Source organism: Phascolarctos cinereus, unplaced genomic scaffold (assembly GCF_003287225.1).
Source record: "Phascolarctos cinereus isolate Bilbo 61053 unplaced genomic scaffold, phaCin_HiC Scaffold_9;HRSCAF=440, whole genome shotgun sequence".
Taxonomy (NCBI): domain Eukaryota; kingdom Metazoa; phylum Chordata; class Mammalia; order Diprotodontia; family Phascolarctidae; genus Phascolarctos; species Phascolarctos cinereus.
Window position 1 is genome coordinate 263,576,920 of NW_027556402.1, and position 27,136 is coordinate 263,604,055.

The following is a 27,136-nucleotide window of genomic DNA, read 5'->3' on the forward strand; positions in this document are numbered from 1 at the left end:
CTTATATGGTCTGATGCTGAGTGAAGTGAGCAGGACCAAGAGGACTTTGTACACAATAACAGCCACGTTATGCAATGACTAAGATTGTTAAACTGAACCCTTCTCAGCATTACGAGGATCTAAGACATCTCCAGAGGCCTCGGGATGGAAAATGCTGTTCACATCCAAAGAAAGAACTATGGAAGTCAAATCGCTCTCACTTATTTTTACCTTCTGTTGAGTTTTGTTTCATCTTTCTGATGGTTCCTCCTATTGGTTTTAATTTTTACTTACAGCTTCACCAATGTGAAAATATGTTTAATGGGTATGTAAATGTAAAGCCTATGTCAGATTGTGCGCTGCCTTGGGGAGGGTGGGGGGGAGAAAAAGGGAGAAGAATTTTCAACTCAAAGTGATTGTTGAAAAATCAAAATAAATTAATAAACATTTTTTTAAAACTACCTAAAAAAAAAATAAGTGTCTGAGGCAGAAGCTAAAAGCAGCTGTCTTCCTCCCTCCCTCCCTCCTTTCCTACCTTCCTTCATTCTCCCTTCTTTCCTTCCTCCCTTCCTTCCTTCCTTCCTCTCTCCCTCCTTTCCTTCCCTCTTCTTTCCTTCCTCCCACCCACCCTCCTTTCCTATCTTCCTTCCTTCCTTCCTCCCTCCCTTCATTCCCTTCCTCCCTCCTTTCTTCCAGTCCTCTACCTTTGCCAGCCATTTCTAATGTAGCTTTCCCCTGCTCTAACTGGACCACTGGCCTCAGGCTTCCCCAAACCATGACTCCTGTGTGCCCTTTGGGGGCCCAGACCCTGAGGCCTCACTTCCTAGGAGACTTCCCCCAAGGTCCCAGCTCTCACTCTGGGAGCTGCTTCCTCCATATGTTGACTAAATGGGGGCTCCCCCTTCAAGCCTGCCTCGTGCTCGGTGAGATCTCCCCTTTGTCCCCACAGCTCAGGCTGTTGCCGCTTTTACAAAGATCCACTTCTTGAGAGTAGGGATGGTTTTTCTGTGTCTCCAGTGCTTGGCTCAGTCCTTGGCACAAAAGACATACTAATAGTATTTGCTGAACTAAACTGAGGGGTCTCTCCAGCCCCAATGGGGGTGACAGATGGACAATCAGTCACAGTGTGGAGGTGCCTACTACCAGGAGGTCTCCAATCGCCTTGGAGACACCCCATGTGAGTCAGTCATCCAGAAAACATTTGCTGCCCCTACACTCTAGCATCCAGTATGGAGATGGAGGGGAGAGGGAGGGAAAGAGGGGAGCAAAGAAATCCCAGAAGGGCCCAGTCCCTCCCCTGGCACTGGGGGGTGAGTGTGGGCAGGGGACAAATCACATACAAGATTAGGAGAATGAGGACTTCTTCTCATTCAAGCACTGGGCCCCAGCCAGTCTTAGCTGATCTTGACAACTACCTTGAGAGGTAGGGAGGGAATGATTAGACCCATTTTACATAAAGGGAAGGGGAACAGAGAGAAAGAGACTTGCCCAAGATTATAGTGAGTTAATGGCAGGGAAGGAGGGAAGGAAAGGAGCCAGGGAAAAAGGAAGGAAGGAAGGAAGGAAGGAAGGAAGGAAGGAAGGAAGGAAGGAAGGAAGGAAGGAAGGAAGGAAGGAAGGAAGGAAGGAAGGAAGGAAGAAAGGAAGGAAGGAAGAAAGGAAGGAGGGAGGGAGGAAAGGAAGGAAGGAAGGAAGGAAGGAAGGAAGGAAGGAAGGAAGGAAGGAAGGAAGGAAGGAAGGAAGGAAGGAAGGAAGGAAGAGGAAGGAAGGAAGGAAGGAAGAGGAAGGAAGGAGGGAGGGAGGGAGGGAGGGAAGGAAGGAAGGAAGGAAGGAAGGAAAAGGAAGGAGGGAAGGAAGGAAGGCAGGCGCTGAGCCAAGCACTTTACAATGCTTCTCTCATTTGGTCCTCACCACTACCCTTGGAGGTAGGTGCTATTATTATCGCCACTTTACAATTGAGGAAACTGAGGCAGCCAGAGGTTAAAGTGATTTGCCCAGGGTCACACAGCTAGGAAGTATGTGAGGCTGGATTTGAACTCAGGTCTTTGGTGACTCCAGGCTCACTGCTCTATGCACTAATTTGCCTGTTAATGATAGAGCTGGGATTAGAACTCAGGTCTCCTGGTTGTCAACCCAGAGAGGGCAAGTCCTAGACTTGAGGATTCTGGTCCTTCACAGCAGCCCTTCCCAGGTTCCCAGTTTATGAAGCTGGGCCCCCCAGTGCCCTCACTGGGCAGATGGCACTAGATCAGGTAAGGGCACTTGTGGGTGGCATCTCCCTTGCCCTGGGACTACCATCCAAGCCAAGGACCTGGGTCTCCTCTTGCTCCAGCCTTTCCCACAGGAGCACCAGCATGAAACTAGTCACTCTGGGCTTCCAAAGATGGAAGGAAAGCAGACTGACCACATTCGCTGAATCTGACCTCTGAATTGCCGGCTCCAATGGCCTTTTCTTAATCTTTGTTCCTCTCGACCCCTCTGCAGGCTTGGAGGCTGTCGGTCACTCTTTCCTCCTGGATCCTCTCCTCTCTCTAAGTTTTCAGGGAACCCCCCTCTCTCTCCCCTGGTTCTCCTCCTCCCTCTCTGATTGTTCCTTCTCTGTCTCCTTTGCTGCTCCAGATCATACTCTCTGACCATGGGTGTCCCTCAGGGCTCTGTCCTAGGCCCTCTGCTCTTCTCTCTCTATAATACCTCACTGGGTGATCTCATCAGCCCCCACGGATTTAATGACCATCTATCTCTATGCTGATGTTCTTAAATCTACCTTTCCTGCCCCAGTCTCTCTGCTGACATTCAGTTTCACATCTCCAACTTCCTTTCAGACATCTTGAACTGGATGTCCAGTAGACATCTGAACCTTAACATGTCCAAAATGGAACTCATCTTTCCTCCTAAACCTTTCCTGTGCCCTCTTACTTTCCCTATTACTGTAAAGGGCACCCTCACTCTCCCAGTCCCTCAGGCTCCCAACCTGAGAGTCATCCTGGGCCTCAGGTCCAATACAGTGCCAAGATCTGTGGAGTTCATCTCTGCTGCATCTCTGGTCCATTTCACCTCTGCTGTATCTCTGGTCCATTTCATCTCTACAGCACCTCTGGTCAATTTCACCTCTGCAATGTCTCCCTAATAGGTCCCTTCTCTCCCCCGACACTGCTCCCATCCTGGTGCAGACCCTCATCACCTCACACCTGGACTGTTGCAACAGCTGGTGAGGAGTCTGACTGCCTTGTCTCTCCCTATTCCAGCCCATCCTCCACTCAGCCACTAGAGTGATTTCCCTAAAGCCCAGGACTGACCATGTCACCCCCTGTTCAGTAAACTCCACTGGCTCCCTATTACTTCTACAACCAAATATAAAATCCTATTTGGCATTCAAGGCCCTATACAACCTACCCCTCCCCCCCTTACCTTTCTAGGCTTCTAACATCTCTTCCCCACATGTGTGATCCAGTAACTCTTCTGGCTGTTCCTCACTCAAGACCCTCCATCTCTGGACCCTGACCTGCCATGCCTTGAATCCTCTCTCTGTTTGTCCCTGCCTTCCTTTAGGTCCCAGCTAAGATCCCACCTCTTCCAGAAAGCCCTTCCTGATCCTCTGTCCCTCTGCCTTGGTCCCCAGTTTATCTTGTATGCATGTATCTTGTACATACATATTTATTTTCATACAGATTCCCCCCCAGAATGAGCTTTCTGAAGGCAAGGTCTGCTTCGGCTTTCCTTTTTATCCCCAGCCTAGATCAGAGACTTTTTTTGGTGAGGCAATTGGGGGTAAATGACTTTGCCCAAAGTCACGCAGCTAGTGTGTGTTATGTGTCTGAGGCTGGATCTGAAGTCAGGTCCTCCTGACTCCAAGGCCGGTACTCTATCCACTGTGCCACCTAGCTTGCCCCTAGTTCAGAGACTTCTAAAGCTATCAAAGGCAATCCATTCCAATCCTTTGTTTTATGAGGAGTAAACTGAGGCCTAGGGATTTTGAGTGACACCCAAATTCACAAGGGTAGCCAAGGGTAGAGCCCAGACTGGAGCCCATCATCTCTCCATTAAATTGGATCATCAAGGAAGCATATGGAGTAATGCAAGAAATGTTGGTGGGAGTCAGACTGTGGAGCATGCTGCTTGGCCCTTTATCCTGGAGGTAGTAGGGAGCTGCGGCAGGTGGTACAGCAGACCCCAGCACTGGGCTGACCCACTGGAAGCAGAGAGACCAGGAGGGAGCCACCCACAGCGGCTGTGGGAGGGGCAGAGCCCCCAGGGTGGTTGGGGGCAGGGGGCCAGATGTCTTCCTCACAGTGCCAGCCCCTTTTTCTGGTCCCCCTCTTGACCAGTCCCATGCCGTGCACACAGTAGGCATTGAATAAGTGCCTGTGGAATTGACCTGAGTGATGGAAAGATTGAACCTTGCTGACCAGGAGGCTAGTCAGTGGTGCCATCACCAGTAAAAGGGTTCTTTGGAGGAGAGCCACCAGCAATGGGCCTTGGGGCTTGAGAGACACCTGAATTAAACCTCTCTAACTTGTAGTAGCTGTGAGCTACTAGGCAAAGTCACCGTCCCTCTGGTAGGCTGTGAAATGGGTAAAGGAATAACTATTTATAAAGCACCTACTGTGTGCCAGGCTCTGTGCTAAGCCAGGAGTAACAACCTCCTTCTGATCAAGTTGAAAAGAGACTCAAAAGCGTCTAAATTGCAAATTTGTCTTGAGTGACTGCTAGGTGGGGCAGTGGCGAGGCACCATGCTGGGGTCAGGAAGACATGAGTTCAAATCCTGCCTCAGATACGTCCTAGCTGTATGACCCTGGGTAAGTCTCTTAACTCTGTTTGCCTCAGTTTCCTTACTGGCAAAATGAGCTGGAGAAGGAAATGGCAAACCACTCCAGTCTCTTTGCCAACAAAACCCCAAACGGGGTCATGAAGAGTCAGACATGACTGAACCCCAACAGTGTGAGTGACTGATTGGCACCTAGGCAAACTTTCCAGGAGCCCACTAGAGTGTCAGCCCCTTCAGGTCCCCTACCACCCGAGCTGTTGGTGGTACAAGGTTGGGGGGGGGGGTTTAGGGGCTGGATCCTGGAAAAACAGAAGGGCTGAATATGTAGATTAGGGAACCATCTGCCTAGAAGTGATGATCAGGCCCATGGGAGAGATGAGATCACCCAGGAATGGCAGAAAAAGGGAAAAGGCTAAGGCTGAGCCCTCAGGGCAGCCTTGCTAAGGGGAGGGAGAGGGAGGAATGATCCCACATATAAGACAGGCAGAGAAGGAGCAGATGGACCAGCAGGAGGGGAGCCAGGGAGAAAGACATGGGTCCCAGAAGCCAGGGGAGGAGAAGAGGGGCTGCTTTATGGGCCCAGCACCCAGAAGCACTTAATAAATGTCTGGCATGGAGTCCCTTTAACTGGGAAGCCAGCCCAACACACTGACCAGTGGACTGGAAGGCTGACTCCAGATATCATTCCTAAAAAATGCAGCAGCAGAAGGGGGGGAGGGGGAACCTTAGGGTTTCCTGTGTATCTTGGCCCTTCATTGTGGGTTTCTGTGGATTTGCCGCTTCTCTATCTGAGCTTGCACATGCAGCTCTAGGCCAATTTTCACCCCGGCAGCCTTGGCAAAACCACAGGTGGGCACTGCCCCACCCCCACATCAAGGGAAGCTCGGATACCAGGGAAGAGCTGTCTCCATCTCGGTGCAGTTTTCTGGCCTCTCTGAGCTCTGGCCCAGGCCCCAGCTATGGGCTTCCCCAAGACTGGACTGAAGGGTCATTATGCTATTGCTCAATCCTCCTTTGGCCTGAATCTCTGGGGCTGCTTCCCAGACCCTATGACCCAAGCCCAAGGGCCTGGGCTTGATACTGGTCTACTTAACCAATCAGCCTGGCCAGCCCCCAGCCTGCCCACTCTTCCTGGCACCAAACAAGTGAAGAGAGCCACAGAGCCATGAATATCACCAATGCTTCATTTTACAGATGGGAAAACTGAGTCCCAATGGCAGGGGAGACGTGGCGAAGGCACTCCTCAAGTTAGCACTGGGCCAGGAAGTTGGATCTCAGACATGCCTGGGACAACAGTGATTAAATCTCAGTTACCTGATGACTCTATTTATCACCAAGTTCCCTCTTTTCTTGGATTGATCCTCAGTCTGCCCATCTAGTAAATGGGCTTGGGGATGCAAGGGATGGGCACCCTGCCTCTGAAGAGGACTGGTTGGAGGCAACCGAAGCCACATGGCCCTGGGCCCAAGGAGCCCCCTTACCCCCCAGAGGCAGGAAGGAAGTGGCATCCATGGCTGGACAACACTCCTCTCTTCCCTGACCAGGGTAGACCCTGATGCTGGGCTCAGGCCCTGCCTGCTAATCCTTGGGCAGCCCCCATTTGGCCCACCCTGGCCGCTGTACAGCAGTGATGGGAGAAGCAAACCAGGCCCCCAGGTGGAGGAACGCGGGGTGGGGGTGGGAATTAGGAGCCCCAGACAAACACAGACACACACACACACACTCTTCTCCCCAGGCTTGTGCTATGTCCGCCCCCCAGACTTCCTGATACTGCAAAGGATAGCAGAGGCTCTGAGCTCCCAGCTGCCTCTGTAAAAGCTATCAGGAGTTTGTTTCCTGGTCCTTAGGGCACCTCTGTTCGAGTGTGTCAATGTGTCAGTCTATGGGTGTTGGGGTGTGGGCAGTCAGGGGGAGGGTGTGAGTGGAGAGGACACTAGGTCTAATGGGGGGGGCTCAGAATGAAAAGGACTGCCCCCCCAATCCTCTTGTCCCCTGGCTGGGTCCCTGAGCACCGGGACAGCCCCCAGCCCTCACACCTAGACCAGGGGCTCAATGCCCTCCTACCTCAGCAGGTTCTGTAAGCCCTGTTTGCTGGAGTGCCTTCTCAAGAGCGCCGCGCTGCTACCGCCGCTGCCGTTCATGGTGCCCCTGGGCACTGCGGGGCTGCCAGCCCTCGGACGAGATGAGGGGGCGCCGCTGCGGCCGAATCTGCTGCCGCCTCCCTCCCCCCCTCTCTCTCCCCCTCTCTCTCTCTCTCTCTCTCCCTCAGCCCCCTCTCGCGTTCCCTCTCTCCAGGAAGTTCAGCCGCTCCTATTGTTTGCCTCCAGCCCCTTCTCCCCACCCCCCCCACTCCGGTCTGCCCCCTCCCCTTCTCTCTCCTCCCCCTCCCCCTGTCCCTCCTCCCCCTCTTCCCTAGACTAGACAGAAAGGTCCGAGGACAGGGATGGGGGGCGGGGGGCTCCCGGGATCGGGAGCCTTAGCCTGAACGGCCCGAACCGAGCCGGGAGCCGGGAGCCGGGAGCAGAGCCCACAGTGCAGCTTTCCGCCTTTGTTTCTCGACTTGCCCCGGGGTCTCTCCCTCTGTCTCCTCCCCCACCCCCCACCCGCAGCCTCCCTCACTCCCTTCCTCTTCCTCCTCTCTCACTCTCCTTTCCCTCACTCTCCATTGTCTCTTTGTTTTCTCTCTACCCCACCCCGTTATCACCTGAGGCCCCTCCCTGCGTAGATGGCTGAGCCGGATGGGGGGTGGGGGCAGGGAGCGCTCTACAGACCACCTGAATGATGGGTGGAGGGAGACCTCTTGTCTAGGCTAAGCCCCTGGGTCCCGTGGGAGATGGGCCGGTGCCAGGGGACGCCGTCCCAGCCCCGGCATAACCTCTCCGAGGTGACTCGCTCCTCAGCCCCGACATCGCTCCCCCCCACCTCCAACTGGCCCTTTTCCTATGACCGTTCCAGCCCCCGCCCCCAACACTGGGGCGCTCCCCCAGGACTGAAAACCCTTCTCTCTCCCCAGGGCCGGTAGGGATCCATGAAGCCTGGGCTTCTTTGTCACCTTCCCTATGATCACATGACAACCCCCCTGGGGAACACTGACAGGGTCCAGGGCAAGGGCCTAAAGTTCAGAGAGGGGAGCCCTCTGCTTGAAGTCACCCAGCCCGTTTGTGGCCGAGGCCTGGGCTGCCCAGGACTCACCCCACGCCAGGACTTCCTTTCCATCCTCCATTTACTCCCAGTCTTCCCCCATTGGAAAGTGGGCTCCTTGAGGGCAGGGACTGTCTGCTGGCCTCCCAGCAGTACTTTGGGTGCTTCGTGCCTTGGCCCCTCACTTCGGAAGCCTACAAATGCTGACTTGACTGACCCCTGACCCTGCGTCCAGGACGCCTGACCAGTGGGCTCCCAGCCCCTCATCTGGCGCAGCTTGCCCAGTTACACAGGGGCTTCCTGACCTCCAGCCCCTCATGCCTTTTCCACAACGCTCCAGGTCCTGCCTTTGGTGGCCTAGCAGAAGCTGCCTGTTCGTCCTCCACAGAAGGGCCCTTTGGGTGCCCAGCAGAACCCCCCTGTCTGTCCTCCACAGAAAGGCCCTGTTACTCCCAGACAAGGCCTCCAGCCTTCTCAGCCCACCCTGCCCCGACCCTCGGCAGCCTTCCCAAGGACCTTCTCCAAATGCGGTGCCCAGAGCTGAAGCCAGCCCTCCAGGTGCAGTCTGGCTAGGGTGGAGGGCCAAGGGCTTTGAGGCCTAGGAGGAGTAGCTCACAGGTACTCAAGCCCTTTTGGTGCTGAGCTCACACTGCTGACTCACAGTGACCTTGCACTCCCCTGAAACGTTCCCCTAGGCGCTAGCCAGCCCTCTTGTCTCTGGCATCTGACCCTTGGGAAAAGAAGGATTTCTAACCCAAGGGGAAGCTTTTGACACTTTCCTGTGAGATTCCATTGGTTTAGATTCCCCCAAAGGTCTAGCTGTCCAGATAACTAAGAGTCAATAAGCATTGATTAAGGGGTATGTTAGGCGATGTGCTAAGATCTCCATGTACAAAGAGAAGTGAAAAAGTCAGTCCCTTCTCTCCAAGAGCTCACAGCCTGGTGGGGGAGAGAAGGTGCGGATAACCATGTACAAACAAGCCATAGGCCAAACAAGTGAAGACAAATAGCTACCAACTTATCATTCCATAAACATTTATTAAGCATCTGAGGTGTGCCAGGCACTGCGCTAAGCTCAGGAGAGAGAGAGACAAAAGATGGTCCCTGTCCTCAAGAAGCTTATAATCCAGTGTGGGAGAGAAAGCCCATAGGTACAATGGGAGCTCCTGACCCGGTAAATAGGAAATCAAGAACAGAGGGAAGGCCCTGGAATTCAGAAGGCTCCAGAGGCTTCCTGTGGGAGGGGCGACTTTAGTCAGGACTTATAGGAAGCCAGGGAGGTTGGTCATCTGAGTAGAGGAGGGAGAGCCTTCCAGGGACAGCTAGGGAGAATTCCAGAGCCAAGAGATGGAGGGTCTAGTTGGAGGAAGAGCCCGGAGGCCAGGGTCACTGGATGGAAGCATATGTGGACTGAGGGAAGGGCTAAGAAACCAGGAAAGGTAGGAATGGGCTAAGTTTGTATTTGCTCCTGGAGGAGAGAGGGAGCCCCTGGACTTTATTGAGTGGGGGCATGACATGGTCCGACCTGCATTTTAGGAAAATCACTTTAGTGGCCAGATGGAGGATGGACTGGAATGGGGAGATACTGAGACACACAGACCCACCAGCAGGATATCGCAGCATTCCTGGTGTGAGGTGATGAGGGCCTGCACCAGGATGGGGGCAACATCAGAGGAGAGGAGAGGGTATACAGCAGAGATGTTAGTTCACGAAGGTAGAGATGTCAGGCCTTGGCAATCGCTTGGATATGGGGAGTGAGAGGGTGAGGAATCTAGGATGACCCATACTGGTTGGGAGCCTGGGGACTGGGCGGAGGCTGCTATCCTCAACAGTAAGAGGGAAGGTAAGAAGGCAGGAGGGTTTGGGGAAAGGACAAGGGGTATTGGACGTGTGGGGTTTAAGATGTCTACTCAACATTCGCTTAGACATGACTGAAAGAGATTGGAGGTCAGCAGAAAGATCGGGGCAGCCAAGGTAGATTCGAGTCATCAACATGGAGATAGAGGGTCATTAAATCCTTGGGAGCCGAGGAGGTTGCCCGAGAGGCCTCGGAGGGAAGGCACCAGCCCTTCTCAGCCCTTAATCTGTCATTGGACAATTCTTCCCAGATTCCCATGGCCTGCAAGACTCATGAATTTGTCACCTCTAGCTTTATCCAGCTGTAAGAGGGCTATCCCCTTCTTCCAACCCCAAACCCCAACTGGTGGGACTAACACCCTAGCACTAGGGTCAGCCCTAGCACTCCTGGATTTCATTACAGAATTCATCAAAGGCGAGCCAGGTTCCAACAAGAGCAGTGATGGCAGGGGACAGTTCTTTCAGAGGCCTGGAATGTGGCGCAGGGGCCTGGCGATCATGTCGGCAGCGCAGTGAGGGGCTCTCCCATTCTCTCCTCGCTTATCTCAGGATCTGCGATCCCCACCTGATCAGCCACTTTTTGTTCTGGCAATTCCAGGTCCAAGATCACTCTTAGAGTGAGACAAAGCAGCCACTGGGCGGCAGTGCCTTCCTCCACTTTACTGTGCCCTGAGCTGGCATCTTCTCCCATCCTCTTCTATTCCTCTCCAAGCTCCCCTCATTCTGAGAGCTAGCCATCCTGACCAGATCGGACTGACAAGGAGCCACACTGTGCTTTTTATTGACAGTCCTTGTGGCTTGCCTTCCCAAAATCAATGAATTGATCGACAAGCCTGTGCCTGATGGTGCTGGATGCTAGGAATTCCAAGACAAAGGCGAGCTGCCCTGCCCTCAGGGCCTATGAGGGGAAGTAGCCTGCACACAGATCAAGGGAGGAAAGAAGAAAGAAAAGACCAGTTAACTGGGGGGGGTGCTAGCACTTGGGGAGAGGGAGAAGAATGGGGTGCCTCAAGTGGGATGTGACTTGGGGGCCGTGGCTTTGAAGGAAGCTGGAGATTCTAAGAGATGGAGATGAGGAAGACCCAGGAATCAGAGCATAAGATGGAGTCTTTCAGGTAAAGCAGTCAGGAAGACCTGAATCTAAATCCTGAGTCTTTTACCCACTCTCTGACCTGGGCCACTTCATCTGGACAAAACACAGTGCCCATCAGGAAGGGGGAAGGTGAGTGCTCAAGCAATCCTCAGTGATCCCCTTCTCTGTGAAATGAAGATAATGGTAGCATAGAGTTGTGAGGATCAGGTAAGAAAATTGCAGCTGTCACTTTACTGAACCTTAAAAACACAAGATGAATGTATTGCTACTACCACCATCACCACTCCTCCTCCTCCTCCTCCTCCTCCTCCTACTGCTGCTGCTACTACTACTGCTACTGCTACTACTACTACTACCCCCAGGGCAGCCAGGTGGCTCAGTGGGTAGAGTGCCAGGGCTGGATTCAGGAAGAGAAGAGGAGAGAAGCCAGCAAAAAGCCGTCGTGGGCCCTGCCCACAGGCAGGGGATGGGACATGGATCAGGAGACTGGTAGATGGTCAGAGAGGTGTGAGGCACACATAGAGGGCCAACCCTCAGCAAGAAGAAGGACCATCTCTTTATCAGGCTGGAGGGAAGGAAGAAAGAATGGGGGATGATGGCAAAGGGGTGTGAATGTAGAGAAGGGGAAAAGGGGGAGCCCAGCGTGAAAGGCTTTCTCCGTATATACAGCATGGGTGAGGGAGGGTTGGGAGGGTCTGGGGGAGGAGAGGAGAAGATCTGGAATAGTCTCCAAAAGGGGACAGTGCCATAGCAGGTCAGTTATGGAGGAGTAAGAGGATCAGCTTCCAGCAGTGAAGGTCCACTGAGAATAAAACATGTCAATTTGTAGAGGGTCCAATCACCCCAGTGTATGGCTCCCCCCAGCCCCAGCCCAATGCAACAGTGGTGGAGTAAGACTGGAGATGGGGGAGGATGGCAGAACCTGGGAATGGGGTTTGACCTGAATGAACGGGGCAAGGGAGCAGAAGACGCTCTGATGTCAAATTTGCTTACCAAGGGGTCAAGACTGGGAAGCTAGGGGAAAGGAAAGCCAGTGCAAAGATGATGATGACCAGGAAAAGTCCTGGGCAGCGGAGTCCAGAATTCCTGGGAAATGGAAATGATCACAGCGTAGGAGGGATAAGACCTAAGATGGTAGACAGGAGAGGTGTGCATGGCGGTCTCAGAGGCATTTCAGAATGCTCGATCATGGAATAGTTGGGGGCGGCCCAATCCCTTGTGTGGGGCCATGGACCCAGCAAGGGCCCTGAGGAACTGAGAGGGGGGCAGTTAGAGGGGACATTAACATACACATCCAAGTCCCTTAGTAAAGGCAAGCATTAGGGTGACCTCAGGGAGGAGGGAGGAAGAAGAGAACAGTGCCAAGGGTGTCCACTGACTGATGTCTTGGGATCTGAGAAGCTCAAAGCAGGGGGGTGGGTTTCTGGGTGATGGTGGTGGAGGGAGGGTTAGGGAGGACAGTGGAGAACTGGACAGTCAGTGGCCATGAGCAAAGGGGCGTCCAGTACTGGAAAGGGTGGCAGGGACATGAAAGGAGGAGGAGAGGAGAGGGTGCAAGGGGTAAACAGGAGAGCAGGCTCCTGGAGGGCACCGTGTCAGGGCCAGGCAGAGCTGGGACGGGGAGGCTTAGGGATGTGGGGACCAGAGCAGGAAGTGACGGGGGAGGGGAGCGGTCCTTGGGGTTGGGAGAGAGACTTCCCTGTGCATTCCCCTCACTTTCTGGTCTAAAGAAACTCCAGCCCGCCTCCTCAGAACTTTTCCTCCTCCTATTTATTCAGCCCTCATATGTGCCAAGCCCTGGGGAAACAAAGAAAAAGCAAAACCAATTCCTGTCTGTCACGAGGTCACCTTCTAACAGGGTCAATTGTGCCAAAAGCAGATAGAGGGCTGTCTGAGAGGGGACAGCACTAGCTGCTGGGGAAATCAGGAAAGGCCTCCTTGTAGAAGGAAAAGGTAGCCAGGGGTGCCACAGTGCCCAGAGCCCTGGGCCTGGAGTCAGGAGGACCTGAGTTCAAATCCAGCCTCAGACACTTCCTAGCTGTGTGACACTGGGCAAGTCACTTCACTCTGTTTCCTCAGCTGTAAAATGAGCTGGAGAAGGAAATGGTCAGCCAGTCCAGTATCTTTGCCAAGAAAACCCCGAATGGGGTCGCAAAGAGTCAGACAGGACTGAACAACAAGATGGGAAATTGAAAGCCGGAGGTGAGGGAGCTTAGAGGGGTCGGCCAATGTAAAGACATGGAGACGAATGTGGATGAGGAGCAGCAGGGAAGCATGTGTGGCTGGACCTGTGGCCAGAACCAGGGAGGTCTAAGGGCGAGGTTAGTGCTGAGTGCCAGGCCCCTTGACCAGCCCTTGCTTCAGGCACTGCCGCCTCCTGGTCTGTCTCCACGGTCCTGCCAACTTTGTAGGCATTGCCCCTGGGGACCTGGCCTTTTGGGGGATGCTACCCATCCCCTTCAGAAAGCCTCTCCCAGGAGCCCTGGGCTAGGCTGCTGCCTATACTTGCAGGGGCTGAGGCCTGGAGGGAGGGGGCGAGAAACTTTGGATGGGAATCCACCCAAAGCAGGGGAGAGGGGCAGGAGGAGGCAGGGCAAATGTACCAAAGCAAGGGAGGCTTCAGGGCCTGAGGGGAAGAGGTCCAGCTCTCAAGGCCCCTTCTTCTGAGGGCCCTTGGTACTGGGAAAGGGAGAGGGGCACAGATGTGAGAAGGACCCTAAGGCTGCCACATCACTGCTGAGCTTGTGGTCCACTAAAACCCCCAGATCTCATCAGAGCAACTGCTGTCTCCTCTCCCATTCTGTGCTCAGAAGGTTGATTTTCAGAACCCCAGCACAAGACTTTCCATTTATTCTTACTGCATTTCATCTTATTAGACCCCCCCAGCATTACTCTGGCCAGCTTTGGGTCACCTAAAGCCCTGCTAAGCATACCATTTTGGCCTCTTCATCCAAGACTTTGATTGAAACACAAAGGGCACAGAGCCAAGGCCTGATCCCTGTGGCACTCCACTGGAGACTCAGCTGGGCTGGTGGGGAATGGCCCCTCTTAGAGTCTGACCTTTTATCCACTTCTGGATGTTCTCATCTCTCCATCTTTTCCCCAAGAGGAGTTGTTTTTCATTCATGACCCCGGTTGGAGTTTTGTGGCAGACATTCTGTGGTGGTTTGCCATTTCCTTCTCATTTAACAGACGAGGAAACTGAGGCAAATAGGGTCAAGTTGACTCACCCAAGGTCACACAGCTACTAAGTATCTGAGGCTGGATTTGGACTCATGCCGATGAATCTTCCTGACTCCAGGCATGGCACTCTGTGCATTGTGGCACCCCCTAGATGCCCCAAGAAGAGTGAGAGATCCTTTATTAAAGGCTTTGCTGGAATCTGGGTGCGTGCTTTCTGTCAGTGCACTTCTTCTTTTGCCCAGCTGAGTCTAAATGGAACCCAAGCTGTTCTTGATGAATGTTGTCTGACTTTGGGGGAATCTTCATGCCCATTTGTAGGGGGACACTGATCATCTCTGCAACGCTCCATTTTAGAACCTCCCAGCAATCACAATCAGATCGACTGGTCTGGAGTTTGCTTGGCCTATAAAAACATCCGGGGGCACTTACCCTTCTCAAGCAGTTTGTTACCTCTCTTATTTTCAAGTCCTCCCTCCCAACACCACCGGTGGGGGCTCAGCACTCTTCTCTGCCACTCACTTCAGGGCTCAAGGTTGTGGTTCTTCTGGGCCAAGTGACATGCGCTCACCCAGGGGCACTGTGACTGCTGACTGGTCATTGTTATTGTCTCATCCAGCACAAAGGCCATTCTCCTTGACTTTTAGCAAGGTGTCTCCGGGCCTCTCCTCCCACCACAGTGTTGCTTCTGTGTTTCCTCCACTGATTTTCCCCCGTAGGTCTCCAGTATGCTGCCCCACTTGGAATTCTAGCCCTCGTTCTCTGACTCAGTCTCGCGGACCTTCTTCCACCTCAGTACTACAGCTTAGTGTGACCTAGGTCGACACAAGGCCTCCCCATCATTCAAGGTCTGCTTTGGTGCTGCCTTCTCCAGGGAGCCTTCTTGGAAGGCTTGAGAGCCAACCCCAAGTGGGTGCTGCCCCCTCAGAGCCCCAACACTCACTGCCTGTGCATGCTTTCAGCTCACGGGATAAGATTGAGGGCTTCAAGGGCACCAGAGACCCTTACACCTTGCCTTCATTTCGCAGGCAGGGACACCGAGATTTGAAGTCAATTGTCAGGCCCTAGATCATGAGCTGTCTCTGCAAATGTGGCTCCTATACCCCCAGATAGATGGGGAACTGAGAAAACAGGGAGCCAGAGGAGAGGGACCAGGGAATATCATCGAGTCCAAAGACCAAATGAAGAACAGGTCCACTGGGGACCAACTTTTCCTCCAGTGTTTGTCATCCCCAAGTCAGAGACTGCCAGGAGCTGCCAAAGCCTTCCTCCCCCCCAGCCCCCCACCCCGCCTGCCCAGGGCTGCTCAGGACTCACTTTCAGCCAAATGTGGCCTCTTAGGGGCGTTCTATCACCTTTGTGGGTCAGAACTGAGGGAGAGAAGACACTCAGCTTCCTGAAGGGACAGAAAATGGGAGGCAGAGAGAGAGAACCAACTGCAGCTAGGAGGACAGATTGGGATAGGGCCCCCAGCTCTCCCAGAGACAAGGAGTCCTGTGTCCTCTGGAGGGTCGAGGGAGGCCGGACGGGAAGGCTGGAGGGATGTCTGACTGCAGAGGGGAAGAGAAAGGCTTTAGGTGGAGGGCAAGGAGAAAGGACACCCAACCAGACTGGTGAGAAAGAGATTGTGGGGGAGACAGCAGATCTCCCCAGGATATTCAGGGAGTGGAGGGGAGCCATAGTCCATGATTCAGAAGAGACACATTTTTTCTGGAAACAACTAGAAAACCACCCTCCTTCAAGCAAGTTTGACCACCAGGTTCTTAATATAGCCCTAGATTCACAGCAAGCTAGGGAGTGGCCCGGGAATGCAGGAGGAGGTTTGGGGGAGCCCAAGAAGGCTCTACCCCACCCGGCTCCACCCCAGCAGGCTTGCCATACCAGAAGAGGGCTCAGGGCCTACGGAATCTTTGAGGCAGCAGCTGGGCTGAGGGCAGAGTCAAATTCTGAAAGTTCTGAAATAGAAATGACAGGGACTTTTTGAGGCTGGGGGTAACTGTCCCTTTGAATTTGTGAATTTGGGGGGAGCCTCGCCTACGTGTGCCTTGGATTGGGGCAGAGCAGGTTTCAGAGGGCCAGCAGGAAGGGTTCTTAGGGCCCCTTCATGGCAGACAGTCTCCAGGGAAAGTCCACTGAGAAAGGAAGGATGGGAAATTGCCAAGGAAGCAGTTCCAATGGGGACAGAAGGGAGACGCAGATAAGAAGGGGGATGGGGCTTCACGGGAATCTCATGAGCCCCTGAGGATGGACTCATGAACCCTGGCACCTTCTCTTGGCTTGGAGAAAGGCGGCTGACAGCAAGCTTATCAGAGAACAAAGCTGGGGGCCCAGGCAGGATTCGAATCCGAGTGTCCCAGGCATCTGAGCCCCAACCTCCTCCTCCTCACTTCTGCCTCCTAGCCACACCAGCCCTCCTATGGCTAATACAACTCAGTGTTTGCCCACCTCGATTTCATGTGCCAGAGCTCTGGGTGTGAAAGCTCCTGTCCTGGGTGGCATGTGGAATCAGAGAAGCTGAAGGAGCTGACCCTGGCTGAACTTTTAAAGAGAGTCTTAGATAGAAGCCTGAATTCAGAGTGGGGAGAGGTCTTCAGAGCTGTCCTGCAGCAGAGAAAGTCCCCCAATTGGGACAAGGGCCATTTGGCCAGTGCGAGGATTGAGCCCCACCCCTCCCCACTCCCCCAGCCCCTTCCCCTAGTGGACAGCTGCCATGCCCAGAAGGCTGTTCTGGCAAGACAGGTCCTCTGGCCCGCCTTGCTGCCCCTCCATGACCAGGATCCGCACACGTCCCTCCACTTTCCAGAGGTTATCAGCCAATTTACCCATTCTCTTCCCTGACAGAGTCTGTTTACAGACTGAGACCTGAGGGAAGGCCTTTCTGCCAGGCCTCTGGGGAGTTCAGAAGGGCCAGGGGATTTCCTGGGACTTTCTCCCTCCCTTCCAGGTTCCTGTTTGCCTCCCACTCCAGCCTGAGGGCCTGAAAGAGTGGCCAGATCTTTCTGGGAGGGCCTCCCCCCACCCAGTCTCCTGCTGAGTCTCTCCCCTCCCCTTGCCCCTTCCCCATCATGCCTGACTTCCCTCCTCTCTGACTGACCTCACTGGTCATCTGACTGACCATCTAGGCCAGTCCTCTCATACAGATGGGGAGACTGAGACCCAGAAATTCACTGGCAGAACAGGACTGGAACCCGGCCCAACCCACACCTATGTAAGAATCCTCTCCACTGCCCACCCTAATCCCCTGAGTTTTCCACCATGCCAGGCTGGGCAGGCGCACCCTCACCCATTCTACAGAAAAGTAAACTGAAGGCCAGAGTGGGAGGTCCAGAGCCCCAGGTCCCTGCGACCCCAGCCCACTGCTCAGCCCCTCTGCCTCTGGACAAGGATTGTGACCTGAGAGTCCGGTTTTCCCAGCCAGGCCTGTAAGGGCCAGATGTGCAAATGGCATTTCCCTAAGAGCCTTTAACCTTGTATCACTAACCTGGGAGAGGGGGAGTCAGGGAGGCAGAGAATGAATTGCCCAACGTAAGAATCTCCATGCCTCATGGGTCTTTCTTTTCCCTCTCCTCTGCTACCTGCAGACCTGGGGGGCTGGCGAGTGCCAAGGGGGGAGATGACCCAAAGAAGGCTTTCACTTCTGGAGGAGGCAGGATCTCCCCCACCCCTGGCCTGTGTCTCGGGATATCCCAGCTCCCAGACACTGGCAGAGGGGGAAAGGACTTGGCCAGGGACACAGGTCCTCTGCCTTGGATTCAGTGTCTGCAATGCAAGAATCACCAGGAAGCCTCAGTCCCCTCCCCACTTCCCCAGGCTGCCCAGCCCTCGAGGAATGGCCGCAGTAGGGGTAGCCTTGCCTCCCCACTCAGCAGGGTAGGAGAGCAAACCAACAGGCAGCCTGGTCCGGGCTTAGAGGTGGCCTGGGAGTTGGAAGATCTGGGGTTTAGTCCCCCAGCTCTGCCCCTAACCTTCTGGGGGACTTGAAATCACTTATACTTTCTCAGCCTCAGTTTCCTGACCTGTAAAATGTGCGAACAGTCCCTCTCCTGCCCTGCCTCCCTCCCACGGCTCAGGCCAGGCCTGAGGTCTGCCTTTGAGAAAGCAGAGGGGCTGGAAAAAGTGTGGGACCCCCAGGCGTGGAACACTCTGGCTGGCCCTGCTCTCTGCACAGCTAGAGACAGAGAAGAGGTAAGGGGCTGGGCCTCTGCCTCCTCCCTCCCACGAGCCAAGGTGGAGGGAGAGTGGGGAGACTGGTCTGGTCTGCTCCTCAATACTGATCGAAGGGAGCACGGGAATGAGGAGGGGCAGAGGGGGAAGGGAGGAGACAGCCAGTCCATACCCTCCCAGCATGGTCCCAGGAGGGCTGGGGAGAAGCTGTTGGTGGGAGATAACTCGGGATGCAAATGAACCCTGTTCTCAGGCCCCAGGCTGATCCTCCGCCCAAAATCTCCCCTACCAGCCCGTCTGCATCTGGTGAGACTTCTGAGATGAGGCCAGAGCACCCACCTTGGACAGGGCCAGGTTGTTACTACTCTTTGCATCTGACTCTCTGCAACTCCATTTGGCAGAGAAACTGGAGGGGTTGGCCATTTCCTTCTCCAGCTCATTTTACAGAGGAGGAAACTGAGGCAAGCAGTGAAGTGACTTGCCCAGGGTCACGTAGCTAGGAAGAATCTGACCTTAGACACTCTGCACTGTGGTGCCCCCTAGTTGCCCATGGCTCTGGGGGATGCGGTCAGCCTGCCTCAGACACTTACAAGAAGTAGGCCTGTGGGCAAGTCATTTACCTCTCAAGGTCGTATTTATCTGAAGAGTGGGAAGCAGCTGAGGAAGGAAGGCAGCCAATCCGTGCCCTCAGGGAGCCTCCATTCTAGAGGAGGAGATAAAGGGTCCTCTCTTTGACCTTGGTGCTGGCTGCCAGGAGGGGGCAGCAGGTGCAGAGACACAGGGGTGGGCTCAGGGGCAGGGGAGGGGGGAGGGGACCAGGATGTCAAACCGGGTTTTCTTGTAGCCCTGGAGGTGACTGGGAGCCACTGGTCTAGTGAGTAGGGCATGACTGGTCACATACAAGAAGCGTGGTCACCCTAGAAACCAGCAGCGTGGGAGGATGGATGGTGGGGAGGCTGAGAGCATGAGCAGCTGGGAGAGCCTGGGGGTTGGGAGGGTGCTGCCGCCCCCACAGTAACAGGGAGCTCTGCTCTGGACTGGAGAAGTCCTCAGTGTCTATGGGGGCGTCCAGTCAGAGATGTGCACTAGGCAGTGAGACCGCCGGTGGGAGCTGGAAGACCCCCAAGGATGATGGAGGGGCAAGTGAGATGAAGTGAGCTGCCCAAGCTCACCTGGCAGAGACATATCTGAGGGCAGATTTGAACTCAGGTCTTCCTGACTGAAGGTCCAAGGCTCTAGGTACTCAGCCACCCAGCTGTCCTTGATTTCACGGTCTTGTATCCCATCATTCAATTAAGACCAGCAGCAGAGAGATAGCCCAGGCACCTCTCAGAGGGAATGGATAGCCTCTCTGGCCTCAGTCTCCTCATCTGTGAAATGGAGGCAATGGCAGCACCTAGTTTTGGGGAGGGCATTTGAGGAAGCACCAAGCTGCTAACCAGAGCCCAGGGACTAGATTATGGGTGGAGAGGCGATGAGCAAAGTCAAGGTGGTGTGACTGGAGCAGGACCTTTGCTTAAAGACCTCCAGTGACAGGAAAGTCACCACCTCCCAGGGCAGGCAGCTCAGTCCAACTGCGGACAGCTGGAATTGGCAGGCATTTCTACACCCAGCCTGAACTTCTACATCTTCCCCTTTTTCCTGCCAGCCCCCATGGCTCCTGGCTCCATTAGACTGGAAGCTCCTTCCTCTCCCTTAACTTTAGTCCCATCTGCACAGACGGTCCAACATGCTCACTGATAGAAATGCTCCAAAAGCTTGTTATGATGTGATAGGGGACAGTCTTCATCCACTTGGTCTTTCTTGTGTGGATGGTCTGGCCAAAGTCCTTTGAGGGACTGCCAGTCTCTTCTGGGAGGCCCTACAGTGTTCTGGGGCTTGATGCTATCAGCCCATTGTCATTTGTAAGGGGGTGAAAGGGTCTGGAGGCCTTCACCCCTCTCCTACTTCCAGGGCTGTGCTGACCCACCTCCCTGCCTTAAGCCTTGCCTGAAGCTGAGGCTTAAAGTGTTTTATCTTCCAAGGAATTCTGAAAAGTTTGACTGGCAGGGCAGGGCACCTTGTGAAAAGGGTCCTTAACCTGGAGTCTCTGATCTTGGCTTGTTAACATTCATTGCATTTCCATGGAAGGGATTTCCTTTCTCAGCTATGGATTTTACTTTGTGTTTACAAACATGAGCAGGGGTCCCAGGGCTTCCCTGGAAGCCTGCCCAAGGGGTGCATGAGGGGGAAACAATCAAGAACCCCGACAGACATAATTGCGCTTTTTTGGAAAGAGCCCATAAACAATGAACCCTGGTCTTTCCACCTAGCAGTTGTTAACTCGGTAGGGGTCAGGAAGAGCAGCATCTGGCAGCCACTCTGGGGCGCCCTCTGGTCCTGGGCAGGTCCCAGTGCCCCACTGCGAGAGCAGACCATCCTCATGCCTGCTGGTCCCCGGTTACTGGTGTGGCAGTGAGGCCTGAGGTCCAGCCTCCCTTGGTGTCTCTGCTCCCTCCAGGCCTACAGCTGGGGCCGATTTTCTGAAGCCAAGCTGGAGATGTTGAGGGCATCCCGCAGATCAGACTCCATCTGACTGGGTTGGGCTCGGCGCTCTGGCCCATCACGACTTCCTGGAATCCTGACTCTGTTATCCAGGGCGCTGGCTCTCCTTTGATCAGAGACCATCTTGCGAGCTGGCACAGGTGCAGGGGGCTCCCCTGAGACCCCATGCATGCTGCAGAACCATTGATAACTACGCTTTGGGCTCCAGTAATTCCATCCAGTCAGTCAACTGGCATATACCAGACGCCTGCTATAATGCAAAGGCACAGTGGATCGAGCACTGGGCCTGAAGGAAGACTCATCTTCCTGAGTTCAAATCCAGCCTCAGAAAGGTACTAGCTAGAGGACTCTGGGCAAGTCACTTCACCCTGCTTGACTCAGTTTCCTCATGTGTAAAATGAGCTGGAGAAGGAAATAGCAAAAAACACTCCAGTGTCTCTGCCAAGAAAACCCCAAATGGGGTCACAGAGAGTTGAACATGACTGAAAAGGACTAAATAACAGCCAGGCACTGTCCTGAGTGCAGGGAACACAGAAGGAACTCAGCATCACTTGTGAATCCTCGGGCGGGAATAGCAAACACTCCCCTGAAATCTCCAGGACTGCTGACAGCATTGTCCTGCTCCCCTCCCTTCACTGCTTCCTGGGAGGCCTCAGCTGACAGTCACTTCAAGTGGTTTCCTTCTAGGAACAGACAATCCTTTTGGGGCCTCGCCCTTCCCCTTGGTCTTTGGCCTGGCACTGCCCAGGGACCAGAGGGACGTGACCCACCAGCTGAGGGTGATGGAGATGGCTTTTGGCAAAGCCAAACCCTGAATCTTCCCCCAGACAGGGGAGGGCAGGAGGCCAGTGCCTTGAAGACTCCCACGCTAACACAGTTGCCATGCCTGTGGCCCGCGGAGGGACGCTGGCACTGGAAATGTTGGAGCACATCCCTGTTACTGACACTGAGTCCCTGAGAAGGTCCCCGGTCCTCTTGGACTCGTGACCTCTGAGGTCCCTCCCAGCTCTGGCTGCATGGGCTTGCAATGAGAGACCCACAGAGATGGTCCCTCCAGGTGATCTGGGCAACCAGGGATGAGGCGATGCCCTCTGGCGGCAGAAAGGGACATTAGTGCCTTAACTGGGCAAGAGGGATTGCAGGGCAAGGGGCAGGGCCCAGCCCTGGCTGGGGGGAACAGGAAACAGGCTGTCTGGAAGGCCTCCAAGGGGTCACTCTTGGGGACAGAGCCCAGGGAAGCCCCCTCCCCAGGCACGCCACCCCCCCCCCAGCCCTACAGGCTTAGCTGCCCCTGCTATCAGACCCAGTGCATCGGAGATGAGAGTCAGTCTGGGCCAAAGCCACAGAACTTCCTCAGTCTCTCCTGTGAAACAAGAAAGCTGATTCGGATTTCTCCAAATTCTTTCCAATCTCTGATCTTCAATTCAACAAATACCACTAGACTGTTCCTCTGTCTGGGGCCCCATACCACAAGCTGGGGCTGCCGAGACAATAGGGCTTTGAGGGCTTGAGGCCCACAGGAGCTGGGGGACAGCAGGTAGCCAGGGAAGCCAATGCAAGGTGACTGGAGAAGAGAGGGGGAGAGTCAGCTAGAAACGCAGACAGCAAAGTGCCCTAGCCATCCCCTGGAGCAATCTGGGAAGGCTTCTCTGAGAAGGTGGCTCGCTAAGCTAGCCTGGATCACCAGAGTTCCAACTGCGGATTCCAGGCCTTTCTCTGGAGACAGTCTCACCAATGCTCAGCACTAAAAACAATCCTCAGTCCCACCCTGGGGACCTGACTAGGTGGGACTGTCACCTGCCTAGACCTGGACTCTGTGCCCTCCCCTCTTAATGCAATCCAAGATAACACCAACCTTCCTGGCTTGCTTACCATGCTGTTGACTGCTGATGAACTTGAGGTCCACTCACACCCCCAGCTCCTTTTCGGATAAGCTGCTACCTAGCCATCTCCCCTATGGTGTGCCAGCAGCATCGATGTTGGAGTCCAAGGGCAGGACTTTACCTTTATCCCTGTTACTTTTCTCCTCTTAGATTTGGCCAGTGTTCTAGCATGTTCTCAACAGGAGCAGAGCCTTGGCTGGGGGACAGCTTATCATGGAGAATGCCCAAGGCTCATGGAAGACGGTAAGAATGAGCTAAAAATCGGGGTGCAGGTGGGAGGCCCCTTGTGAAGGACCCTGAGTGGCCTGCTCGGGCCTGGGTCTGCAGCTGTTCGGAGGAAATGGAGCCGAGGCAAGGTTTTAGGCCGGGAAGATTCAGGGACCTCAAAGGCCACCTTGTTTTACCCAGAAGGTCATTGGGGTCTGAGAGGCTAATAGCTTGTTTGAGGTCACACAGGTACTGCTGGCAGAGCTGGGCCTCCTCCTGCAGCATTTCTCACTGCGCCTGCCTGAGGGCTGGGGTGACCCAGCCTGAGTGAGGGAAGCTTCTTGTTAACATGAAGGTCAGGCGAGATGAGACCCAGAATTCTTGGATTCTGGGAAGAATCAGTGGTGATTCCTGGACCGAGAAGCCCTGAGGGGCCCGGCAGAGATGGGGAAGTAGAGAGAGGGAAGGGGCCTCTTTGCACAGATTGACGTATTCTCAGATCCTTCCCAGCTCAGACATTTTGTGTCTCAGCCCTGCTCTGGTGAGCCTGGGAATGCAGGACATGGGGGTGGGGGGTGGGCAGGGACTGCTAATGGAGGCCCTGGTAAAGACAGTCCCACCCACTGGGGGGAATTTTGCACTCACTTCAACCTGACAGAGGCTTTGGAAAATCCCGTTTCTCTGGGTTAATATCTGAATTGGTTTCATTGTGAAAGTGGCCGAGTCTCAGTTCTGCATTGTGGAGGGTAGTAGAAGAAGGGCAGGTGACATCAGCACCTGGGGGCTGGGGGTGTCCAGGCTGGCCTCAGTTCTTACCCCCCGGGAGTCTCTGTCACTCTCCCCCTCCCTCCCCTCTCTCTCTTGCTTTTTCTTTCCCCTTTAAGGTTCCAGGGGAAATCTCCCCAAATATCTAGTATGTAGACACCGTAGCTGGTTAGAAATGATTCTGGCAAGACCTCCCCCTGCGAGGCCTGCCTGGGCCCCATCTTCTTGATGGAGGGAGCACAGGTGCACCCAGTGACATTCCTCCTCCAGCTCTCCCCCCTCGGCCTCCTGGAGTCGGCCTCCAAAGAAGCCTGGAGAGCTGCCGAGGGATCAGTGTCTCAGCCCCTTCTCCTTCCCCTGGCTCCAAGTCCCCTTAACAACAGGCCCACTTTGGGTAGGAGCTGCTGGCTCACCCAGGGATCTGGGGAATTCACAACAGCTGAAAGGTGGGGGGGGGTGAAGGAGGAGGCCGAGGAGGAAGGGCTGGGGGAGGGCTGTGCCCCCGGCCTGGGCCCATGTCCATTCATGGGCAAAACGTGGGCCCGAGAAGGACTAGGACATTGGGGACAAGGCAGCCTGCACGAAATGCTTGCTCGGGTGACTGTTAGGCTCCATCTTGGGGAGGGGGTAGAGCTGCTGGGTGCCTGGGCAGCTGTCCGGAGAGCTCAGGCTCCCCAGCAGGTGTTACCAGCCCAGGGCACCCTACGTGCCGTTCCTGAGCTCGAAGGGCTCGGACTAATTCTGGGCATTTCAGAACTTCTCACTTTCCTGCCTCTGCCGGGCCCTGTGAGGGTTCCAAGCAGACCGGGAGCCAGAGGCTGGGACAGAAATCAGCTCCATTCCCAGAGCGCAGAAGGCTCAGCCCAGGCAGAGCCCCCTCTAGGCACTGTCTCAAACTCCAGGTGTTTACTTTCTGCTCAGCCACCACTGCGCCCCAAGTCAAGAAAGGCAGTGCCTGTCCCAAGGCCCTGGGCGGAAGAGTCTCCAGCTCACCCACTTCCCCTCTGGGAGCTGGGAGCTTCAGCTTCCTCATAGGTCAACAGGGCTGCGAACGTCCAGGGTCGGGGCAGAACCTCTCTACTTCCTTCCTTCCCTGGCGTCTGGAGCTCCCACCCCTGCCCAGCCCTGGCCAGAGGGCTTGCCACGCTGGCCACAACAGAGCCCCAGCGCATGGCAGCCCACTTCCCAAAGCCACTTCCAGAAACATTCAGATCAGTAACGAGGTCAGCACCTAAGATCGGGTCTCAAGGCCTCAGCCTGGATTCAAGGCCTTCCACAGTCAGCCCCACCCCAGGCCCTCTAGCCTTTTTCTTGCTGCTCCCCCACCATCACCTGGGCGGCCACTTCACCCCCAACCCTTCAGCCGGGCTCATTCTCGGTGCCAGTCCCCCCCCCCGGCCAGCTTATGCTTTTCTCTGGTGTCCCCGCCCAAGATCCCACTAAGCCTGACCTAGAACCTGTACCACCCCAACCCACACCAGCCCCTCCCACGCTGATCATTCCCTTCCCCAAGCGTCCATCTCCAGCAATGACACAGTTCACCCCTGAAATACATTCAGCCACCCTAGGCTGTTGGCCTGTGTTTCATGCGGTTAATTGGCCTCTGTCACCCCCACCCCTGGAGCAGCAGTAGGGCAGGGTTTGGGGCCTTGGGCTAGGCCCTTCCCCAGTCTGGGTCGCCTCAGTCTCCACCTCTGTAACATGACTAAGTAGGGCCAAGGGATGGGTTAGCTCAGGTTCCTGGGATCCCAGGGCTGGCCGTGTGGGATACAAATAATCAACCATGTTTGTGCTGCCTGGGAGGCAAAAGAGATCAGTCCTGGCCTCCAGCGGCCCAGGCAGGGCTGGGCATTGGCCTGGTCTGACTCTGGCATTAGGAGAGTAGAGGAGGACAGGAGCTGAGGCCCAGATGCCCACAGAGGGCTGTGAGAGACCTGCTCCCTGCCCCAGCTTGGGGTGGGGAGGAAATAGTAAGAGGGGCTACCTGCCCCCCAGCAGCCAGCATTTCCTCCAGCCATCCCCAGGCTCGAGCCTGGCCATCTCCTCAGGGAAACACCCCAGAGTGCAGGGGGAGATCCTCTGCCAGGCGCTTCCTGGGCCTCTGAGGGGCCTCTGGGAGGGCCTCTGGTTCCTTCTCCTGAAGGCCGCAGTCCCACTTTCCCCCCTTTCTCCCTCAGGCCAAGTTCTTCCTAGCACCAGCTCCCAGGTTTGACTTGGCCTCACAGTGGGTCATCATTCTTTCCTAGCCAAGGCCCCAGACACCAGAGCTGGTGGGGCCTGTGCCTCGGAGGCCAGGATGTGGGAGCCATGTTGCCGAGCTCTCTTCCCCTCCCCACCCCATCCTGGGAGTGCACTCCCCTGGCTGCTGGTGCAGTGGCTAGACCTCTGGTCTAGAGTCAGGAAGCCCTGAGTACAAATCTGGCCTAAGATACTGACTAGTCGTGTGACCCTGGGCAAGTCACTTAATGGCTGTTTGCCTTGGGTTCCTCAAGCATAAAATAAGAGAAAGTGCTTGGCACAATGCTGGCATCCGGTAGATACTGTAGAAATGCTTATGTCCTTCCCCTGACTCCCATAAGCCCAGAAGAAGGTCCCAGCATCGGAGGAGCCCCTGAACCTCTCCCCATCCCCCAGCCAATCACTGTCCCTGAAGGTTTACCCTGATAACACCCCAATCATTTAAGGTCAGAGTGGGAGGAGGCCACCGGGGCCAATGGGGCCAGCCCATCCCCTCCACAACGTGCCCAACAGGGCCCTTCAGGCTCTGCATGGGAAGGTGCCTGCTACCTCTTAAGGGAGCCTCCTCCACGCTGGGATAGCCCAACAATTCTTCCTCTTTGGCTTCCAACTGGAACCAAGAAGCACAAATCTGCTCTCTCCTCCAACCCGGGGCCTCTTGGACTCCTGGAGACACTTCTGTTCAATCCCCCTGCCCTCCCCCAGTCTTCTCCTTTCCAGGTCAGCCAGGCCTGGCCCTTCTTTGACCAGAGAAGCCTCCCGGGGGTGGCCAAGCCAGCCTTTCCTCAGGTCATGGGCCAGAGATTTAGACCTGGCAGGAACGGAGGACCCCTAGGCCAACCCCCTTATTTTACAGAAGAGGAAATGCTCTCAGAGGCACCAGGGCAAGCACCCAGGGTCACCTACGCCAGAAGCGGCAGGCCAGAATTGGGCCGCAAGCCCAGCAGCACCTCTCGGGAGGTAGGGTAGGATCACCCCAGCCTTCCAGCTCTAGGGGCTCCTGAGGCTGGCCAGTGCCGCCCAGGCCTTCCTTACCCAGCGGTCTCCACCAGCAAATGCTGCTCCTCCTCAGGGCCACCCTCCAATGGGTCCCGGTCCATGTCTGCCTCCGCCATTGGCCCTGGCCTGTCGGCGTGGGCCTGCCTGGGAGCGGTGGTGCTGGTGGGCTGTGTGCGTGCCTGCGAGTGCAGGTGTGTGTGGGCCTGTGGGTTCCTACTCAGGGGCGGGTATCACTCCTCAGGACAACACTACTTCCTCCTTCCGCTGGTACAGGCTGAGGTTTGGGGGGTGGGGGGATTGTTTGTTTCTTTCTAAAAATT

General features: G+C 55.2%; 1 protein-coding gene across 2 annotated transcripts in view; it reads right to left on the reverse strand.

Moving 5' to 3' along the window:
- Window positions 1–27,136, reverse strand: part of LSP1 (lymphocyte specific protein 1) — a 60,326-nt gene extending 33,190 nt beyond the window's left edge. Inside the window, exon 1 of one of the 2 annotated variants that reach the window (XM_020970801.2) lies at window positions 26,853–27,136. In XM_020970801.2, coding sequence (XP_020826460.1) covers window positions 26,853–26,932 — 80 coding nt within the window. In that variant the 5' untranslated portion in view covers window positions 26,933–27,136. Of the gene's footprint in view, window positions 1–6,809; window positions 6,974–26,852 lie in introns of those variants that run through there. The other variant, XM_020970802.2, reaches the window with a different exon arrangement.